Genomic DNA, 18,700 nt, shown 5'->3' with positions numbered 1-18,700 from the left:
CATGCCACTGAACTCTAGCCTGGGTGACAGAGCAAGACTCTGTCAAAAAAAAAAAAAAAAAATATATATATATATATATATAATTCTTCTTTGCCAATTATACCAAAATAAAGCTAAGGAATATAAATAAAAAGAGAAAGGAAGAAAGGAAAGGAGGAACTGAGGGAAGAAAGGAAGGAAGAAAGTCGGGAAGGGAGAGAGGGAAGAAAACATTTGCTGCTCCCTGCCCTAGAAAGTCTCTGTAGGGATATGGGCTGAGCCCACAGGGACCCAGTTGTCCCAAGTCTCCAGGTATGTGGGCTGCTTTCTCAAGCAGCTGATTCTGACATCCCCTATCTGCACCCCTGCAGTCTCTATCAGGGGATAGAGACTAGGGAAGGGAGTGTATGGTTCCAGGTACCCATTCTGTACTTAATAAAAGGCAGGTGTTATGTGGTCTCTTGGACCAGCCACAGGCATTGGGGCTGAGGATCAGGGTGACCTTGGTGTACTGACTGACTTACTGGTGGAGCGTCAGCAAGGATGTTTTGTCACCAAAGTGGTAACTTCTGCACTATCTGTAGAGAAAGCGAAATAGACTGAATGTAGAGGCACTAGGATGTCAACAACAGTTACCTGTGGTGATATTCACTGTTCTCTTAAATTGTACCATGAACATTCACATTTTAAAAAGGAGGGAGCTAAGATCAAAGTTGCTCATAAGTGGCAGAATTGTGAGTTTTGAGACTTCTTCATATTATTCTACAACATCAATTTTCTAAAATAATCCTTCATTACTTTTATAATGAAACTATTTAACTTATATAAGTAAAACAAACTAATTTTTTGGCAAACCATAAAACTAGAAAGTCTCTCTCCTTCACTTCCTTCTTTCAACACCTAATCCCACCCCTAAAGGAAACCACTGTCAATAATTTAGTTGGACTCCTTCCACCGGGGATCAATTTGAATTTAAGAGACAGAAAAATGTGTGAATTCTGAATAGAGAAAATCTCAGTTTAATAGAAGAATGAAAACCCAACTTTAATAAAAAATAAATCAGTGTTTAAAGATCTAAACTTACCAGCTGTACTGGGGTTGACCTCTCTGAGATGGTGTAACTTCTTAGTAATCTACTTTTCCCTGAAAAAAGAAGGAGAAGGAGAAGGAGAAAAAAAAAAAAAGATTTCAAAAAAACTAGAAATTCTTGAGGACAGGGACCTTATACTGTTACTATTCTTTCTATTTAAAGAATTATAATGATAACCAATTATTGAGCTCCACGAGGAAAGAGTAGAGAAAGCGGCCCTTAATCTAAATGAAGCAACCTGATACAAGTGCACATTCACACACTCTTCTATAAAAATCCCCTTTACTTGGGCCAGGCACAGTGGCTCATGCCGGTAATCCCAGCACTTTAGGAGGCTGAGGCGGGTGGATCACAAGGTCAGATCAAGACCATCCTGGCCAACATGGTGAAACCCCGTCTCTACAAAAGATAACAAAAATTAGCTGGGTGTGGTGACGCATGCCTGTAATCCCAGCTACTCTGAAGGAGAATTGCTTGAACCTGGGAGGTAGAGGTTGCGGTGAGCCGAGATCACACCATTGCACTCTAGCCTGGGCAACAAGAGTGAACTCCATCAAAAAAAAAAAATCCCTGTTGCTCATACACAAACATACTCAAACACCTCCCCCACAACATATACAATATCCACACATAAGCAAAGCTCCATACAGAAATATAGTCACAATCACAGAGACTCAAATATCCTACATGTATAGGATCTTACTCATTGCCTTATTAACTCTATCCCATTTAAGTCAGTTCTTAACATTCTCTTAACACTTGCATGTTTGTACCATTTTATTTTTGTATACAAAAACCTTGGGATGAATATTGACATCATCTGGTCCAGCTACCTATCAGCAAATGGAGGTGTCTACATTACTTGAGATCTCTAAACGTGTCTTCTACTTGATGTTCCCCAAGGACAACTTTTATTTTATTTTATTTTATTTTATTTTACTTATTTATTTTTTGAGATGGAGTCTCGCTCTCTCTCCAGGGCTGGAATGCAATGGTGCAATGGTGCAATCTCCGCTCACTGCAAACTCCATCTCCCAGGTTCAAGTGATTCTCCTGCCTCAGCCTCCTCAGTAGCCATGCCTGGCTAATTTTTATATTTTTAATAGAGACATGGTTTCACCCTGTTGGCCAGGCGGGTCTCAAACTCCTGACCTCAAGTTCAGATGGGCAACCGAGGGAAAGTGAAAAGCCAGGCTGTGCCTGGACCCCAAAGGCAGCTTTTCAATTTCCCTCAGTTGCCCATCTCCATATTTTATTTCCCCTTGGTTTATCAGATATTTGTGATATCTAATAATTCATTTTTATCCATTTCTAAATTAATTTCTAACTTTTTCTAATAAATTCAATTTCTAAATATAGAAATTGTGGTATGTGGCTAGGTGCCTCATGTCTATAATCCCAGCACTTTGGGAAGCCGAGGCAGGCTGATTACAAGGTCAGGAGATCGAGACCATCCTGGCCAACATGGTGAAATCCCGTCTCTACTAAAATACAAAATATTAGCCAGGTGTGGTTGTGCGCTCCTGTAGTCCCAGCTACTCAGGAGGCTGAGGCAGGGAAATCACTTGAACCCAGGAGGTGGATATTGCAGTGAGCCAAGATGGCACCACTGTACTCCAGCCCAGCGACAAAGCAAGACTCTGTCTCAAAAAAAAAAAAAAGAAAAGAAATTGTGCTGTGTATGTATATATGTGTATGTGTGTGCATGCGTATATGTATATGCATATATGTATATATATATATGTATGTGTGTGTAGATATATATAATAAAATATTATTTCACCTTAGAAGGAAATCCTGCTATTTGTGATAACATGGATAATCCCGAAGGCTATTTTACTAAGTGAAATAAGCCAAACACAGAAAGAAAAATGCTACGTGATCTCACTTATATGTGGAATCTAAAAAAGTTGAATTCATCAAAGCAGAGAGTAGATAGTGGCTACCAGGGGAGGGGTGGGGAACCCATGGGGAGATGTTGGTCAAAGGGTTCAAAGCTTCAGTTACATAAGATGAATAATTTCTAGATATACAATGTACAGCACTGGGGCTAGAGTTAACAATATCCTATTGTTTACTTGAAATTTGCTAATAGCATAGATCTTAAGTGTTCTCACTGTACACACACACACCCACACAGACAAAGATAACTATGTGAAAGATGACTACGTGAAGAGATGAATGTTAGTTTGACTGTAGTCTATGTATATGTGTGTGTGTGTGTGTGTGTATATACAGCCATTATGTACACCTTAAATATATACAATTTCGATTAAAAAGTAAAATAAAAACAAAAAGTTTGTGGTTGAGAGCATTAAAGCTCCCAAACCTGGCTACCTTTAAGAATCATCTGGGGACCTTTTAAAAATATAGATCTGGGCCGGGCACGGTGGCTCACACCTATAATCTCAGCACTTTGGAGGGCCGAGGTGGGCAGATCACCTCAGGTCCGGAATTTGAGACCATCCTGGCCAACATGGCAAAATCCCGTCTCTACTAAAAATACAATAATTAGCCAGGCGTGGTGGCACTCTTTTGTAATACCAGCTACTCTGGAGGCTGAGACAGAAGAATCGCTTGAACCTGGGAGGCAGAGGCTGCAGTGAGCTGAGATCCCACCATTGCCCTCCAGCCTGGGCAACAAGAGCGAAACTCTGTCTAAAAAAAAAATATATAGATAGATAGATAGACAGATCCCAAGCTGGGCGTGGTGGCTCACATCTGTAATCCCAACACCTTGGAAGGACGAGGCCAGTGGATTGCTTGAGCTCAGGAGTTCAAAACCTGATTGAACAACATCTCTACAAAAATAAGAATAAAAAACAATTAGCCAGGGGTGGTGGTATTCACTTGTAATCTCAGCTACACTGGACACTGAAGTGATAGGACCCTTTGAATTTGGGAGGCGAAGCTAGCAATGAGGCGAGATTGCACCCCTGTAGTTCCCACTACTCAGAAAGCTGAGGTGGGAGGACCCCTTGAGGCCGGGAGGCCCGAGGCTGCAATGAGCAGAAATCGCGCCACTGCACCCCATCCTGGGCGGCAGAGCTACACTCGGTCTTTAAAAAAAAAAAAAAAAAAAAAAAAGCCTGTCTTGGTGGCTCACGCCTGTAATCCCAACACTTTGGGAAGTTCAAGGCAGGCAGATTGCTTGAGCCAAGAGTTTGAGACCACTCTGAGCCAAATGCGAGACCCTGTCTCTACAAAAATTAGCTGGCCCTGGTAGCGCACGCTTGTAGTCCCAGCTACTCAGAAGGCAGAGGTGGGGAGACCCCTAGAGCCCCAGAGGTCGAAGGTGCAGTGAGCTGAGATTTCATCACTGCACTCCAGGTCTGGGCAACAGAGGAAGACCCTGTCTCAATGACAATAATAATGATAGTAATAACAATATTAAGACCGGGTTTGGTGGCTCCTGTAATCCCAGCACTTAGGGAGACAAAGGCAGGTGGATCGCTTAAACTCAGTTCAAGAGCAGCCTGCGCAACATGGAGCAACCCCGTCTCTACTAAAAATACAAAAATAAGCCCGGCATGATGACGCCTGCCTGTAATCCCAGCTACTCGGGAGGCTGAGGCACAAGAATCGCTCGAACCCAGGAGGCAGAGGTTTCAGTGAACCTAGATTGTGCCACTGCACTTCAGCCTGGGCGACAGTGAGGCTCTGTCTCAAAAAAAAAAAAAAAAAAAAAAAAGTAAACTTCCCAGGGGATTCTAATGTGGCCATCCTGGTGCAAATCCAAGAAGTTTGGATGGGACTTAAGTGACACTGAATCAGGGTCAAGTCCCATCTCTGCCCCTTGCCAGCTGTGTAACCTTAGAAAACAATTCCATGTCTCTGAGAACTATTCAAACAAGGCTGCCACGCAGGCTTGTGATGATGAATCAATAAGAGAAAATGGCTATAAAGCTTTTAGCACAGTGCTTGGCATATAGCAAAGGCTCATTCATCTAATATTGTTATTAATATTATAAGGTGGTTGGTCTAGAACTCTTCTCCCAGGCTGGAGTGCAGTCAAAAAATCACTGCTTACTGCAGCCTCGACCTCCCCAGGCTCAGGTGATCCTCCCTGCATAGTTGGGACTACAGACGCACACCAGCATGCCCAGCAAATTTTTGTAGTTTGTAGAGACAGTGTTTCGCCAGGTGGCCCAGGCTGGTCTTGAACTCTTGGCCTCGAGAGATTCGCCCACCCTGGCCTATCAAAGTGCTGGGATTACAGGCATATGCCACTGCACCTGGCCTTAGAACAGGGACCTTTAAAAATTCAGGGGATAGACTGGGCATGGTGGCTCATGCCTGTATGTCCAGTACTTTGGAGGGCTGAGTCAGGTGGATCACCTGAGGTCAGGGGTTCAAAACTGGCCTGGCCAACATGGCAAAACCCCATCCTTACTGAAAATACAAAATTAGCTGGGTGTGGTGGCAATGCCTGTAATTCCAGCTACTTGGGATCCTGAGCAAGAGAATCACTTGAACCTGGGAGGCAGAGGTTGCAATGAGTCAAAATCGCTTCATTGCACTCCAGCCTGGGCAACAAAAGCAAAACTCCTTCAAAAAATCAAAAATAAAATAAGAATTCTGGGGATAAATTAACTTAGATGGGAAAATATTACCTCTTTATTTTCACCAATCTCTAAAATTTAGATTTCCTTCAACTACAAATGCAGAGAACAGATCACAATAGTGTTAGCAGTACCTGTGACTTTGTCACCAATAGAAATCACAGTTTTATGTCACATTATTGTTACTACAGCTATCTTTAAATACGTTTACAATTATCATTATTTTCAAGTTGCCATGGTTATCCGAGTTGCTTCTAGATCTTTTTATTTATTACATTAATAACAAGCACTTCTATAACTATACCAACTTCCGTGTCTCACATTTTATTCTCCAGTAACACTGAACTGCTTTGTAATCCACACCGGACTATCAGCATACACTGTTCTCAGCCCCAAGCCTCTATTCACTAGTCTCTCTACCTAGATGCCCTTCTCTCCTACCCCTCCTCCACACCCACACAAGACATGCCAGAGCTAACCCCTCCTCCACACCCTCACAAGACATGCTCCATCCACACACACCAGGTCTCCATCACCACTTACTATTTGTACTGTTTTTGTCTATCTACATCTCTGTTTCTCCAGCTAGACCATGAAATCTTGGGGAACTTGTTTACCTCTGAATCCCCACTTACACTACACCTGGCACAGGACAAGCGCACAGTAAGTGACTGTCGAATGACTTCATCTGAGAAAAAGATGCCCCTTATTCACTCTTTCTGCTCCACCCAGAAAGCTACCAGCTCTGTCTGGAAGTGGGGACTCCCCTCTGCCTTCTGAGTTTATGCAAGAATGTTTTGCTGCTTGGAGTCTCTCCATTCAACACAATGTATGTCAGCAAAGCAAGGCTTTGCAGAAGAGAGACAAGGTGGCCCTGCCCAGTCAGCCTTCTTCCAAGGAGGCATGCAATATGTCGATACAAGCTGGACCTGTATTCAAATACATGGCAGCTCTCTGAACTCTATCTCTGAACTATCTAGTTTTTTTTATATCTCAATTATATTTATTCTTGATCAGCCTGGATATAGCATGGAAAGCTGTACTTAATTATTAACAATACTGCTTGAGATCAAGGACTACAACAAGGGAAATGTCAAGGGGACAGAATCTTGAGTTTAATGGTGCCATATGCCAAGAAGGAAATACTTCCACCAGGGCCTCATCACAAGGTTATGCACAGAGATAAGAGGACTCAGGCAAATATAGGAACAAAAGTCCCAACAGTTCTCAAAACACAATGTAAATAAACATTTATGGATCTAATGTATTTTGTTATAATGTTTAGCATGAAATAATTATAAATGAGAGGAAAAAACATAAACACTGTAATTAAAAAACAATTTAGTAGACTATAAGTCTACACAATGCAGATGAAATTTCATATTCTACTACCTCCTCTGTCTTTTACCCAAGAAGATTTTTTTAAAGCAAAGAAGAAGAAGGCAAATTAATACATCTAAAGGATTTGCTTTTGAGGGGAGAAATAGAGACTCCTCAGCAGTCTGTTAGAACAAAAGGACCATACTCTCAGTTTTGCAGGTATGATCAGTGACCCCCAACACCTCTTTCATCTCTGACCTTGGGATACTGTCAAGAGCTAGGGGTACAGCTTGTTTCTGGATTTCTGGCTGCTACAGCATAGAGAGCACCACCCCACCTCCATTTCCCCCAAATTGCAGGGCACATATAAGACCCACAGGGCCTTGGGAACAAGAGTTATAATAGTTGGCTGCCCTTTGCTCTTAATCACAGGGCTGATGCTTGTCATACCTGGAGGAAGTTTTAAATCTAGGGAAGTCCAATCTGCAGGGACTCTGGCCAAGTGAAGTTCTACTAGAAAAAAAGGCCGTGCAGCAGGGCAGAGCCCACAGTGGCTCAGCAAAGCCTCTGCAGGCAGACAGTGACTAGGCTGCCTCCTTGCTGGGAAGGGGAGCCCTGAAAAAAAAAGGCAGCAGCACAACAGAAACTCATAAATAAAGCCCTAACTCTCTGGGACAGAGCACCTGGAGGGAAAAAAAAGGGGGGTTTATGAGTTCTGCTGCAGCAGATTTAAACGTACCTGCCCAGCAGCTCTGAATGAAAAATGGAGCTCACAGCTCAGCACTTGAGCTCCTATAAAGGACAGACTGTCTCCTCAAGCAGCCCTCTGACCCCCATATATCCAAAGAGTCACCTCACAAAAGACTGATCAGACTGACATTTGGTGGGCATAATTCTGGGACAAAGATAGCAGAAGAAGAAACTCCTAGCAACCCTTACTGTTCTGCAGCTGCTTCAGGTGATCCCCAGGCAAGCAGGGCCTGGAGTGGACCTCAGCAGTCCTACAGCAAAGGGGCCAGACTGTTAGAAGGAAAACTAAGAAACAGAAATAACTTCATCATCAACAAACTGGACATCCACTCAGAGACCCAATCTGAAAATCAGCAACTACAAAGATGACAGGTGGATAAATCCACAAAGATAGGAAGAAACCAGAGCAAAAAGGAGGAGAACACCCGAAACCGGAACACCTCTCCTCCTATAAGGGATCACAACTCCTCACCAGCAAGAGAACAAGGCTGGACGGAGAATGAGTGTGATGAAATGACAGAATCAGACTTCAGAAGGTGGGTAATGGGAAACTTCTGTGGGCTAAAAGAACACGTTCTAACCCAATGCAAAGAAACTAAGAACCTTGAAAAAATATTTGATGAAATGCTAAGGACAACTTGGAGAGGAATATAAGTGAACTGATGGAGCTGAAAAACAACGCAGGAACTTCACGAAGCATGCACAAGTTTCAACAGCCGAATTGACCAAGCAGAAGAAAGGATATCAGAGGTCGAAGATCAACTCAATGAAATAAAATGAGAAGGCAAGATTAGAGAAAAAAGCCTAAAAAGGAATGAAAAAAGTCTCCAAGAAATATGGGACTATGTGAAAAGACCTAACCTACGTTTGATAGGTGTACCTGAATGTGACAAAGAGAATGGATCCAAGCTGGAAATTTCAGGATATTATCCAGGAAAACTTCCCCAACCTAGCAAGGCAGGCCAATATTCAAGGCCAGGAAATACAGAGAAATCCACAAAGATATTCCGCAAGAAGAGCAACCCCAAGACACATAATCATCAGATTCACCAGGGTTGAAATGAAGGAGAAAATGCTAAGGGCAGCCAGATAGAAAGGTCGGGTCACCCACAAAGGGAAGCCCATCAGACTCACAGCAGATCTCTCAGCAGAAACCCTACAAGCCAGAAGAGAGTGGGGGCCAATATTCAACATCCTTAAAGAAAAGAACTTTCAACCCAGAATTTCATATCCAGCCAAACCGAGCTTCATAAGTGAAGGAAAAATAAAATCCTTTGTGAACAAGCAAGTACTCAGAGATTTTGTCATCAGCAGGCCTGCTTTACAAGAGCTCCTGAAAGAGGCACTGCACATAGAAAGGAACAACCAGTAACAGCCACTCCAAAAACATACCTAATGGTAAAGAGCATCAACAAAATGAAGAATCTGCATCAACTGATGGGCAAAACATCCAGATAGCATCAAAATGGCAGCATCAAATTCACCCATAACAATATTAACCCTAAATGTAAATGGGCTAAATGCACCAATCAAAAGACACAGACTGGCAAATTGGATAAAAAGCCAAAACCCATCGGTGTGCTGTATCCAGGAAACTCATCTCACATGGAAGGATACACAGAGGCTCAAAATAAAGGGATGGAGGAAGATTTACCAAGCAAATGGAGAGCAAAAAAAAGCAGGAGTTGCAATTCTTGTCTCTGATAAAATATACTTTAAAGCAACAAAGATCAAAAGAGACAAAGAAGGTCATTACATAATGATCAAAGGATCGATGCAACAAGAAGAGCTAATGATCCTAAATATATACGCACCCAATACAGGAGCACCCAGATGCATAAGGCAAGTTCTTAATGACTAACAAAGAGACTTAGACTCCCACACAATAATAGTGGGAGACTTTAACACCCCATTGTCAATATTAGACAGATCAACCAGACAGAAAATTAACAAGGATATCCAGGACTTGAACTCAGACCTGGAACAAGCAAACCTAATAGACATTTACAGAACTCTCCACCCCAAATCCACAGAATATACATTCTTCTTAGCACCAAATGACACCTATTCTAAAACTGACCACCTAATTGGAAGTAAATCACTCCTCAGCAAATGCAAAACAATGGAAATCGTAACAAACAGTCTCTCAGACCACAGTGCAATCAAGTTAGAACTCAGAATTCAGAAACTAACTCAGAACCGCACAGCTTCATGGAAACTGAACAACTGGCTCTTGAATGTTGACTGGATAAACAATGAAATGAAGGCAGAAATAAAGAAGTTCTTCAAAACCAACGAGAATGAAGACACAACATACCAGAATCTCTGGGACACATTTAAAGCAGTCTCTAGAGAAAAATATATAGCAATAAGTGCCCATATGAGAAGAGTGGAGAGATCCAAAATTGACACCCTATCGTCAAAATTGAAAGAGCTAGAGGAGCAAGTTCAAAAAAACTCAAAACCTAGCAGAAGACAAGAAATAACTAAGATCAGAGCAGTACTGAAGGAGACATAACACACACACACACACAAAAAAAAAAAAAAAACCTTCAAAAAATCAATAAATCCAGGAGCTGGTTTTTCCAAAAGATCAGCAAAATAGACAGACCACTAGCCAGATTAATAAAAAGAAGAGAGAATAACCAAGTAGATGCAATAAAAAACGATAAAAGGGATATCAACACAGATTCTACAGAAATTCAAACCATCATCAGAGATTATTACAAACAACTCTATGCACATAAACTAGTAAACCTGGAAAAAATTGATAAATTCCTGGACACTTGTCTCCTCCCAAGCCTAAACCAGGAAGAAGTCAAAACCCTGAATACACCAATAACAAGATCGGAAGTTGAGGCAGCAATTCAGAGCCTACCACTGAAAAAAAGCCCAGGTCCAGATGGGTTCACAGCCGAATTCTACCAGACACACAAAGAGGAGCTGGTACCAGTCCTTCTGAAACTATTCCAAATAATCCAAAAACAGGGAATCCTTCCCAAATCATTTCATGAGACCAACATCATCCTGATACCAAAACCCGGCAGAGACTCAACAAGAAAAGAAAACTTCAGGCCAATATCCATGATAAACATAGACACAAAACTATTCAATAAAATACTGGCAAACCAATTGCAACAGCACATCAAGAAGTTCATCCACCATGATCAAGTAGGATTTATCCTGGGGATGCAAGGCTGGTTCAACACACACAAGTCTATAAACGTAATTCACCACATAAACAGAACCAAGGACAAAAACCACATGATTATCTCAACTGTGCAGAGAAGGCCTTTGGCAAAATTCAACAGACCTTTATGTTAAAACCCCTCAATAAACCAGGTATCGACGGAACGTATCTCAAAATAATAAAAGCTATTTACGACAAACCAACAGCCAATATAATACCGAATGGGCAAAAACTGGAAGCATTCCCTTTGAAATCTGGCACTAGACAAGGATACCCTCTCTCACCACTCCTAATCAATATAGTACTAGAAGTTCTAGCCAGAGCAATCAGGCAAGAAAAAGATATAAAGGGTATTCAAATAGGAAAGGAGAAAGCCAAGTTGTCTCTATTTGCAGACGACATGACTGTATATCTAGAAGACCACATTATCTCAGCCCAAAATCTCCTGAAACTGATAAGCAACTTCAGCAAAGTCTCAGGATACAAAATCAATGTGCAAAAATCACAAGCATTCCTATACACCAACAACAGACTTAAAGACAGCCAAATCAAGAATGAACTGCCATTCACCATTGCCACAAAGAGAATAAAATACCTAGGAATACAACTAACAAGGAACGTAAAGGACCTCTTCAAGGAGAACTACAAACCACTGCTCAACAAAATAAGAGAGGACACAAACAGATGGAGAAACATTCCGTGTTCATGGTTAGGAAGAACCAATATCGTGAAAACGGCCATACTGCCCAAAGTAATTTACAGATTCAACGCTATCCACATCAAGCTACCAAAGACCTTCACAGAACTGGAAAAAACCACCTTTAACTTCATATGGAACCAAAAGAGAGCCCACATAGGCAAGTCAATTCTAAGCAAAAAGAGCACAGCAGGAAGCATCACACGACCAGACTTCAAACTATACTACAAGGCTACAGCAATCAAAACAGCATGGTACTGGTACCAAAACAGAGATATAGACCAATGGAACAGAACAGAGGACTCAGAGGCAACACAACATATCTACAACCATCCAATCTTTGACAAACCTGACAGGAACAAGCAATGGGGAAAGGATTACCTGTTTAATAAATGGTGTTGGGAAAACTGGCTAGCTATGTGCAGAAAGCAGAAACTGGACCCCTTCCTGACACCTTACACTAAAATTAACTCCAGATGGATTAAAGACTTAAACATAAGACCTAACACCATAAAACCCCTAGAAGAAAATCTAGGCAAAACCATTCAGGACATAGGAATAGGCAAGGATTTCATGACCAAAGCACCAAAAGCATTGACCACAAAAACCAAAATAGACAAATGGGACCTAATCAAACTCCACAGCATCTGCATGGCAAAGGAAACAGTTATTAGAGTGAATCGCCAAGCAACAGAATGGGAAAAATTTTTTGCAGTTTACCCATCTGACTACCCAGGGCTGATATCCAGAATTTAAAAAGAACTAAAACAGATTTACAAGAAGAAAACAAACAAGCCCATTCAAAAGTGGGCAAAGGATATGAACAGACACTTTACAAAAGAAGACATACATGAAGCCAACAAACATGAAAAAATGCTCATCATCACTGGTCATTAGAGAAATGCAAATCAAAACTACATTGAGATACCATCTCACGCCAGTTAGAATGGCGATCATTAAAAAATCTCGAGACAACAGATGCTGGAGAGGATGTGGAGAAATAGGAACATTTTTATACTGTTGGTGGGAGTGTAAATTAGTTCAACCACTGTGGAAGACAGTGTGGTGATTCCTCATGGACCTAGAAATAGAAATTCCATTTGACCCAGCAATCCCATTACTGGGTATATATCCAAAGGAGTATAAATCATTCTACTATAAGGACACATGCACACGAATGTTCATTGCAGCACTGTTTACAATAGCAAAGACCTGGAATCAACCCAAATGCCCATCGATGATAGACTGGACAGGGAAAACGTGGCATATATACACCATGGAATATTATGCAGCCATCAAAAATGATGAGTTCGTGTTTTTTGTAGGGACATGGATGAACCTGGAGACCATCATTCTCAGCAATCTGACACAAGAACAGAAAATGAAATACCACATGTTCTCACTCATAGGAGGGTGTTGAAGAATGAGAACACATGGTCACAGGGAGGGGAGCACTACACACTGGGGTCTGTTGGGGGGAATGTGGGGACAGCGGGGGGTGGGGAGTTGGGGAGCGATAGCATGGGAAGAAATGCCAGATATAGGTGAAGGGGAGGAAGGCAGCAAATCACACTGCCACGTGTGTATCTATGCAACTATCTTGCATGTTCTTCACATGTACCCCAAAACCTAAAATGCAATAAAAAAAGAAGAGGCAGAAAAAGATTCCCTCTGTTTTTGTTCACTGTTCTGATCTGGGAGTCTCTATTCATTTCTGTTATGGAAACAACTATTGATAATCCTGGAAATTAACTCAATTATGCTAACAACATTTTAAAAAAGAAAAAAAAGAAAAAAGAAAAAAAGGCCGTAATTGGTGTTCCTGCCTATTAGCTTGGCCACGGAACTCTCTTAGTGTAGGAATTCCGCCTCCTACACTTCCCTGCTACTCTCAGAACCAATGCACTGTGGATTCCACCAGGAAGCACCTCTGGTGGTGCCTCTCAAAGAGCTAACTCTGTGACGCAGGCAGAGAATATTCGATGTCTTGGGCACTAGATGGCAGTATATACTGCTCTATTTCAAAGGTCGGACTTGTGAATGAAGGAGCTGAAAGAGGGGTGGGGAGTACTGACTGAAATGTAAATGTGAGTTTTACGTGAAAACTGGACATCATGAAAAGTTTAACTTTTTTTCAGACACTAATAATTATTGAATCCTACACATTTAAAGTATTCCAAGTCTCTGAGTTCTGAAACACCCTGGAAACCCACCACTTGCCCACCCACAACATCCCTCCATCTTACAGAGCTGGGGGCTGCCCCTCAGGCCTGTGAACATGCGCTCGCTCCATCTATTTAAAGGAGGACAGACGGAGATCAATGAAGGCGGCAGGTGATGTTCAGAAAAGAAGGAGGAAAACAAATTTGGAGAAACAGGAGAAGGTAAATGAAGTGAGGAAAAAGAGGGGCTGCTGAAGCAAGAGAAATGAGGTGAAAATAAGGGAAATGACGGGGGGGGAGAAAATGAGAGAAAGAGGAAAGAGGAGAAAAGGGAAATGAGAAAATACAGAAAAGGAAAAAAGAAACAAGGAAAGAAAGGTAAAAAAAGGAAGTGGGGGAGAAAGTAAAGGAAATCGGTACAGAAAAAAGAAAAGAGAAATAAATGAGGGAAATAGTGAAATGAGTGGAAGCAGAAGAGCAGAGAGAAGGAAGGGGAGGATTGAGGAGAGACTGCGAAGGAGCAGAGGGAAGCTGGGACAGAGACTGCCTCTGAGGGATTCAGGGAAGAGAGGACACAGCGAGCCGGGAAAGGAGGTGAGGATACCGTTAAGTGAGCAGAAAGAGACAGAAACTGAAGAGAGTTTGAGCGTGCTTATGTGAATTTTGCTTAAGGCATTTATTGGGTACTCCTCATGTGTGCCTGGCACTCTCTGACTCTCTGTAGAGGCAACCCTTCTCCTTGCACGTCCCCCCTCAAAACAAAAACAAAACAAAAAAAAACAGGCTTATGGCGGGCGGCGGTTTAAGGCCACTTGGGGCTCTCTAGGGCGTCGTCTCTCCTGTAGGGGGCCCATTCGAGGTGAGACTAGAGACGTTTGCCCTCCCGCAGAGCTGGAGCCCAGCGAGATCGGGCCACTAGAGGGGCTCGGGGCTGCGTGCGTATTTCTGGCCGAGGCTGCGCCATCAGCGCTGAGCCTGAACCGAAACGTCCGGCGCGCCGAGAGAGTGAGAGCCGGGCCCGCTCCCTTGAGCGCGGGCGAGGGTGCGAGTGGCAGCCTGGATGCCAGGGCACGAGGGTGCGGGCGGGGCAGGGGGGGGGTGGAGGGGCAGGATCCAGCCCGCTCAGGGCCAGCGCCTGCCCGCCGGGGAAGCGGCGGAGGAGCGTCCTCCGCCGGCCCCTCTGTGATAATTTACATGCTGTCATATTCCCGTGCTGACTCCCGAGCGTGCAGCTCGCTCACTCGCTCACTCGCTCTCAGCTCCTGCCACCGCTCAGCCGTCACAGCCCAGGGGAGCCCGAGAGCCGGAGAGCCTGCAAGCCGGGGAGGGAGGGAGCAAAGAAGGGAGGGAGCAAGGGCGCGCCCCGGCTCTCCCTCTGCCCTCCTGCCCGCCCTTCCTGCCGCCACAGGTCCGCCCCAATCCCTGCTCATACTTGGGAAACTTGGGACTGCGCTGGGGCCGCGTGTGGCACCCCAGGGGGGCGGCCCCGGCCTCAAGAGGAGGGGGAGGAGGAGGAGGAAGAGAAGGAAGTGAGCCCGAAGGATCCGCTCAGAGCTGTTTGTCCAGCTGTTTCTATTCGCACCCGGAGCAAGGAGCAGTACAGCCAGAAGGGGGCCGAGCCGAGGGTGACTGGCTTTAGGCGCTAATTTCCAACTCTTTTCTTCACAGCTTGTCTTTTCCAGGCACCCTGGAGTCCCCTCAGGCCGGCCCAGCGGGCGCGCACCTGCCAGCCGCCCCTGACCCCTCGGGCCAGGCGACCTCGGAGCCTGAGAAGATGGCCCAGTCCAAGATCGACTGCCGCTCACCTGTCGGTCTCGACTGCTGCAACTGCTGCCTGGACCTGGCCCACCGGAGCGGGCTCCAGCGAGGCAGCAGCGGGGAGAACAACAACCCGGGCAGCTCGACAGTGACCAACTTTCGGCAGCTGCAGGAAAAGCTGGTCTTTGAGAACCTCAATACCGACAAGCTTAACAGCATAATGAGGCAGGATTCCCTAGAGCCGGTGCTGCGAGACCCCTGCTACCTGATCAACGAGGGCATCTGCAACCGCAACATCGACCAGACCATGCTCTCCATCCTGCTCTTCTTCCACAGGTGGGTGGTTCGGCACACGGTGGGAACTCGGTCCTTGCTCACACCAGCCTCTGCTGCACCCTCACCTCTGACAAAAGGGGCAACTAGGAAGTTCATAAGGGGCATCGGGGTGGTCTGACTCACAGGCTGCAGTGACTGAACCTTGAGGTTGCCTGGAATACTGCGGAGCAAAGGGGAGGCCTAGCAGGTGCGAGCCCTATTTTAAAAGGTGCCTGCAAAGGCTTTCTGATGGGGACCGCTGGGGCCCAGAAGGTGGGCAGGCCTCAGATGGTTTAGAGGTAGCTGAAAGTACCCCCTTCTCAAGTGCATACATTTCCGTAATTCCCTTTGGAGATTCTGCCATGGGGTCTTACTGAGTTGCAAGTTCTACCCTTTTCAAAAGCCCATATCTAAATGAGCAGACTCAGGCTGAAACTGCAAGAGCTTTTAAATTACTGAGTGGCCCTGACTGACAGTGAGGGCAAGCAAAATGTCAAGACAAATTAAACTGTAGGTGGTGGGAGAGGGGGAGGGGGAAATTTTTAAAAATCAGAGACTTGTGAGAATTTCTTGAGCCTCTGGATGGGAGGCATTCACCTCCTCCCTGGATCACAGCTTTCAATTTCAAATGTAAGCTAAGCCCAACCCCAGAGAGTACCCCAGGACATCCTGAGTGCCTCAAGAACTATGTGTGGCAGGAGGGTGGATGAGTCCATGTCATTGCAGGCATGTGTCAGAGTAGTGATCAAGCTTTCTAGAAATCCTGCTGAGGAGGCAAGGAAAGGACAAGGGAGGAGAAAAACACAATGGGAAGACCCAAGGCAGCTGCTGTCCTTCAGTTTGAGACGCTCTGGTAAGAACCAGTCTGGGGGAACAACTGGGGCAATTTAGAGGCAGGGCAGACAACATCAGGAAACCCAGCTATGGGTTTGGTGTCCTTAGCACCATCAGGACAGGGCACCAGCGTGTGTGTGTGTGTGTGTGTGCGTGTGTGTGTGTAAGGGAGGATTTATTCTTCCTCAACAACACAGGTTATGTAAGAGAAAGACATCACCACTGTGGGAGACCTGGGCTGTAAGTTATGGCTTCACCCGTTTGTATGAGCCTGAGCAAGTCACCTGACCTCTCTAAGATTCCTTTTAGCTCTGAGATTCTAGGTTGTAGGCAGGTGGTGTGCCCAGACAAAGTGATAAGAAATTCTGAGCACCTACAAAATATTTACAGTGCAAGAAGGCTCAAATAGGAAATTTTCAAAGCAATCGAGAAAAGCAGGCGCTATCCTTACTTAATGTTAAGAGCAGATTTTTCTCCCTTGCCCCAAGACAAAGCCACCATTGCCTCCCCCTCAGCCCAGCCCCATTGGTTCTGGGCAAGACAAGCAGGGCTGCTAACTTCGTTAGTGTTATTATAACAAGTTGTATTCCTCGGGCATTTTCAACACCATTGAAGCTCTTTCTCATCTATTATTTTACTTTAGGCATCAAATTATCTTATTGTCTAAAATAAACCAGGCTGAATTTTTAAAAATAGTAAAATAAACCCAGCTGTGGACAGAAAGGTTTCAAGGGAATCTTCATTTCTGGTGAAAGATTAATACAAGTATATTCAGCCCACAGACGCTGAAACCCTGCCGAGCGAAAGCCCTAACAGGCAGGCTCCTAAGGATCCCGCCTGCCTCTATGGGAGAGTGGCAGTGGGGGAGGGGTAGGAGAGAAACCTGGAAAGAGCGATCCCCACATTTGCATTTGTTCAACTGGGAGAGAAACTGCCACTCCAGGATTTAGAGAAGTGTGAGAAGGGGCGCTTCCTCTGGTTCTGGGCCTAAGAGGGTCAAACCTGGGTGGAGAAGTGTGAGGCTAAAAGCCTGAGATCAAAGTGTTTACTTGTGCCACACCTCGGGAGCATCCCGGTTGTTTGGGTTTGTGAAAAGGGAATACCTCCTTTGTCATCTCCTCCACTAACATGAGTTTATTGACTCTTAGTTCTTGGCAAAGCCTGGAAATGCAACAGGGTGGAAATGTAGGGGGGTGGCGTTGGTTGAGGGAGGAAAGCAAATTGTAGGAAAGGTGTATGTGAGCACCCTGCCTTCTTCGATCGGAGCTACTCACTCAGCGTTCAGAACCACTGAGTAGCTAACCAGCAAGCTCTGAGGCTTCGCTGAGGCTGGGGAGTGACAGGGTCTTGTAGTTCTAAGAGGACAAAGCTTTCTCTTGCTTTTTTTTTTTTTCCTCCTTACACAGGGTCTCACTCTGTTACCCAGGATGGAGTGCAGTTGTGTGATCACAGCTCACTGCAGCCTCAAACTCCAGGGCTCAATCAATCAATCCCACTTCAGCCTCCCGAGTAGCTGGGATTACAGGCACATACCACCAATCAGCTAATTTTTGTATTTTTTATACAGACAGGGCCTTGCCGTATTGCCCAGGCTGGTCTTGAACTCCTGGGCTCAAGCGATCCACCCACTTCAGCCTCCCAAAGTGCCAGGATCACAGGTGTGAGCCACTGATCCCCTCCTGTTTTCCTTGACAACTGGGACCTTAGAGACTAGAGATTCTGAATTCAGTTTAGGTTGTGCCCAGTATAACATGCTCATTAGCAAATGAGAAGACCATTATTGCTGGTCATGGGGCTTCTCCAATATCTGTGGTGGACAGCCTTCTCCTAAGTGAACATTTGCCTTCTTCATTAATTTCCCTGGATCTCTATCATCGTACTTCAGCCATTGTTTTTACTCTTATTCCATTTAATGATTTGACATTTCAGGTTCCTGTTGGGTGTTTTTTTTCCTCTGTCAACTTTCAAGGCCTCTTCTGCTGAAGAAACTACTCTCCCCACCCCTCCTCCTGCAGTCTATTCCCCTGCTGAGAGGGCTCCTAT

At 44.5% G+C, this 18,700-nt stretch overlaps 1 protein-coding gene across 5 annotated transcripts in view; it reads left to right on the top strand.

Moving 5' to 3' along the window:
* Positions 1-13,887: 13,887 nt before the first annotated feature.
* TSC22D3 (TSC22 domain family member 3) overlaps positions 13,888-18,700 on the top strand; it is a 65,682-nt gene continuing 60,869 nt past the window's right edge. The window contains exons 1-2 of one of the 5 annotated variants that reach the window (XM_008989736.3): positions 13,888-13,972; positions 15,419-15,844. In XM_008989736.3, coding sequence (XP_008987984.1) covers positions 13,926-13,972; positions 15,419-15,844 — 473 coding nt within the window. In that variant the 5' untranslated portion in view covers positions 13,888-13,925. Of the gene's footprint in view, positions 13,973-14,251; positions 14,345-14,637; positions 15,159-15,418; positions 15,845-18,700 lie in introns of those variants that run through there. The other 4 variants (XM_078363000.1, XM_035289542.2, XM_035289545.3 and 1 more) reach the window with 4 other exon arrangements.

Source organism: Callithrix jacchus, chromosome X (assembly GCF_049354715.1).
Source record: "Callithrix jacchus isolate 240 chromosome X, calJac240_pri, whole genome shotgun sequence".
Taxonomy (NCBI): domain Eukaryota; kingdom Metazoa; phylum Chordata; class Mammalia; order Primates; family Cebidae; genus Callithrix; species Callithrix jacchus.
Note: the sequence above shows the minus strand (reverse complement) of the source record. Positions and strands in the feature narration are given on the sequence as shown.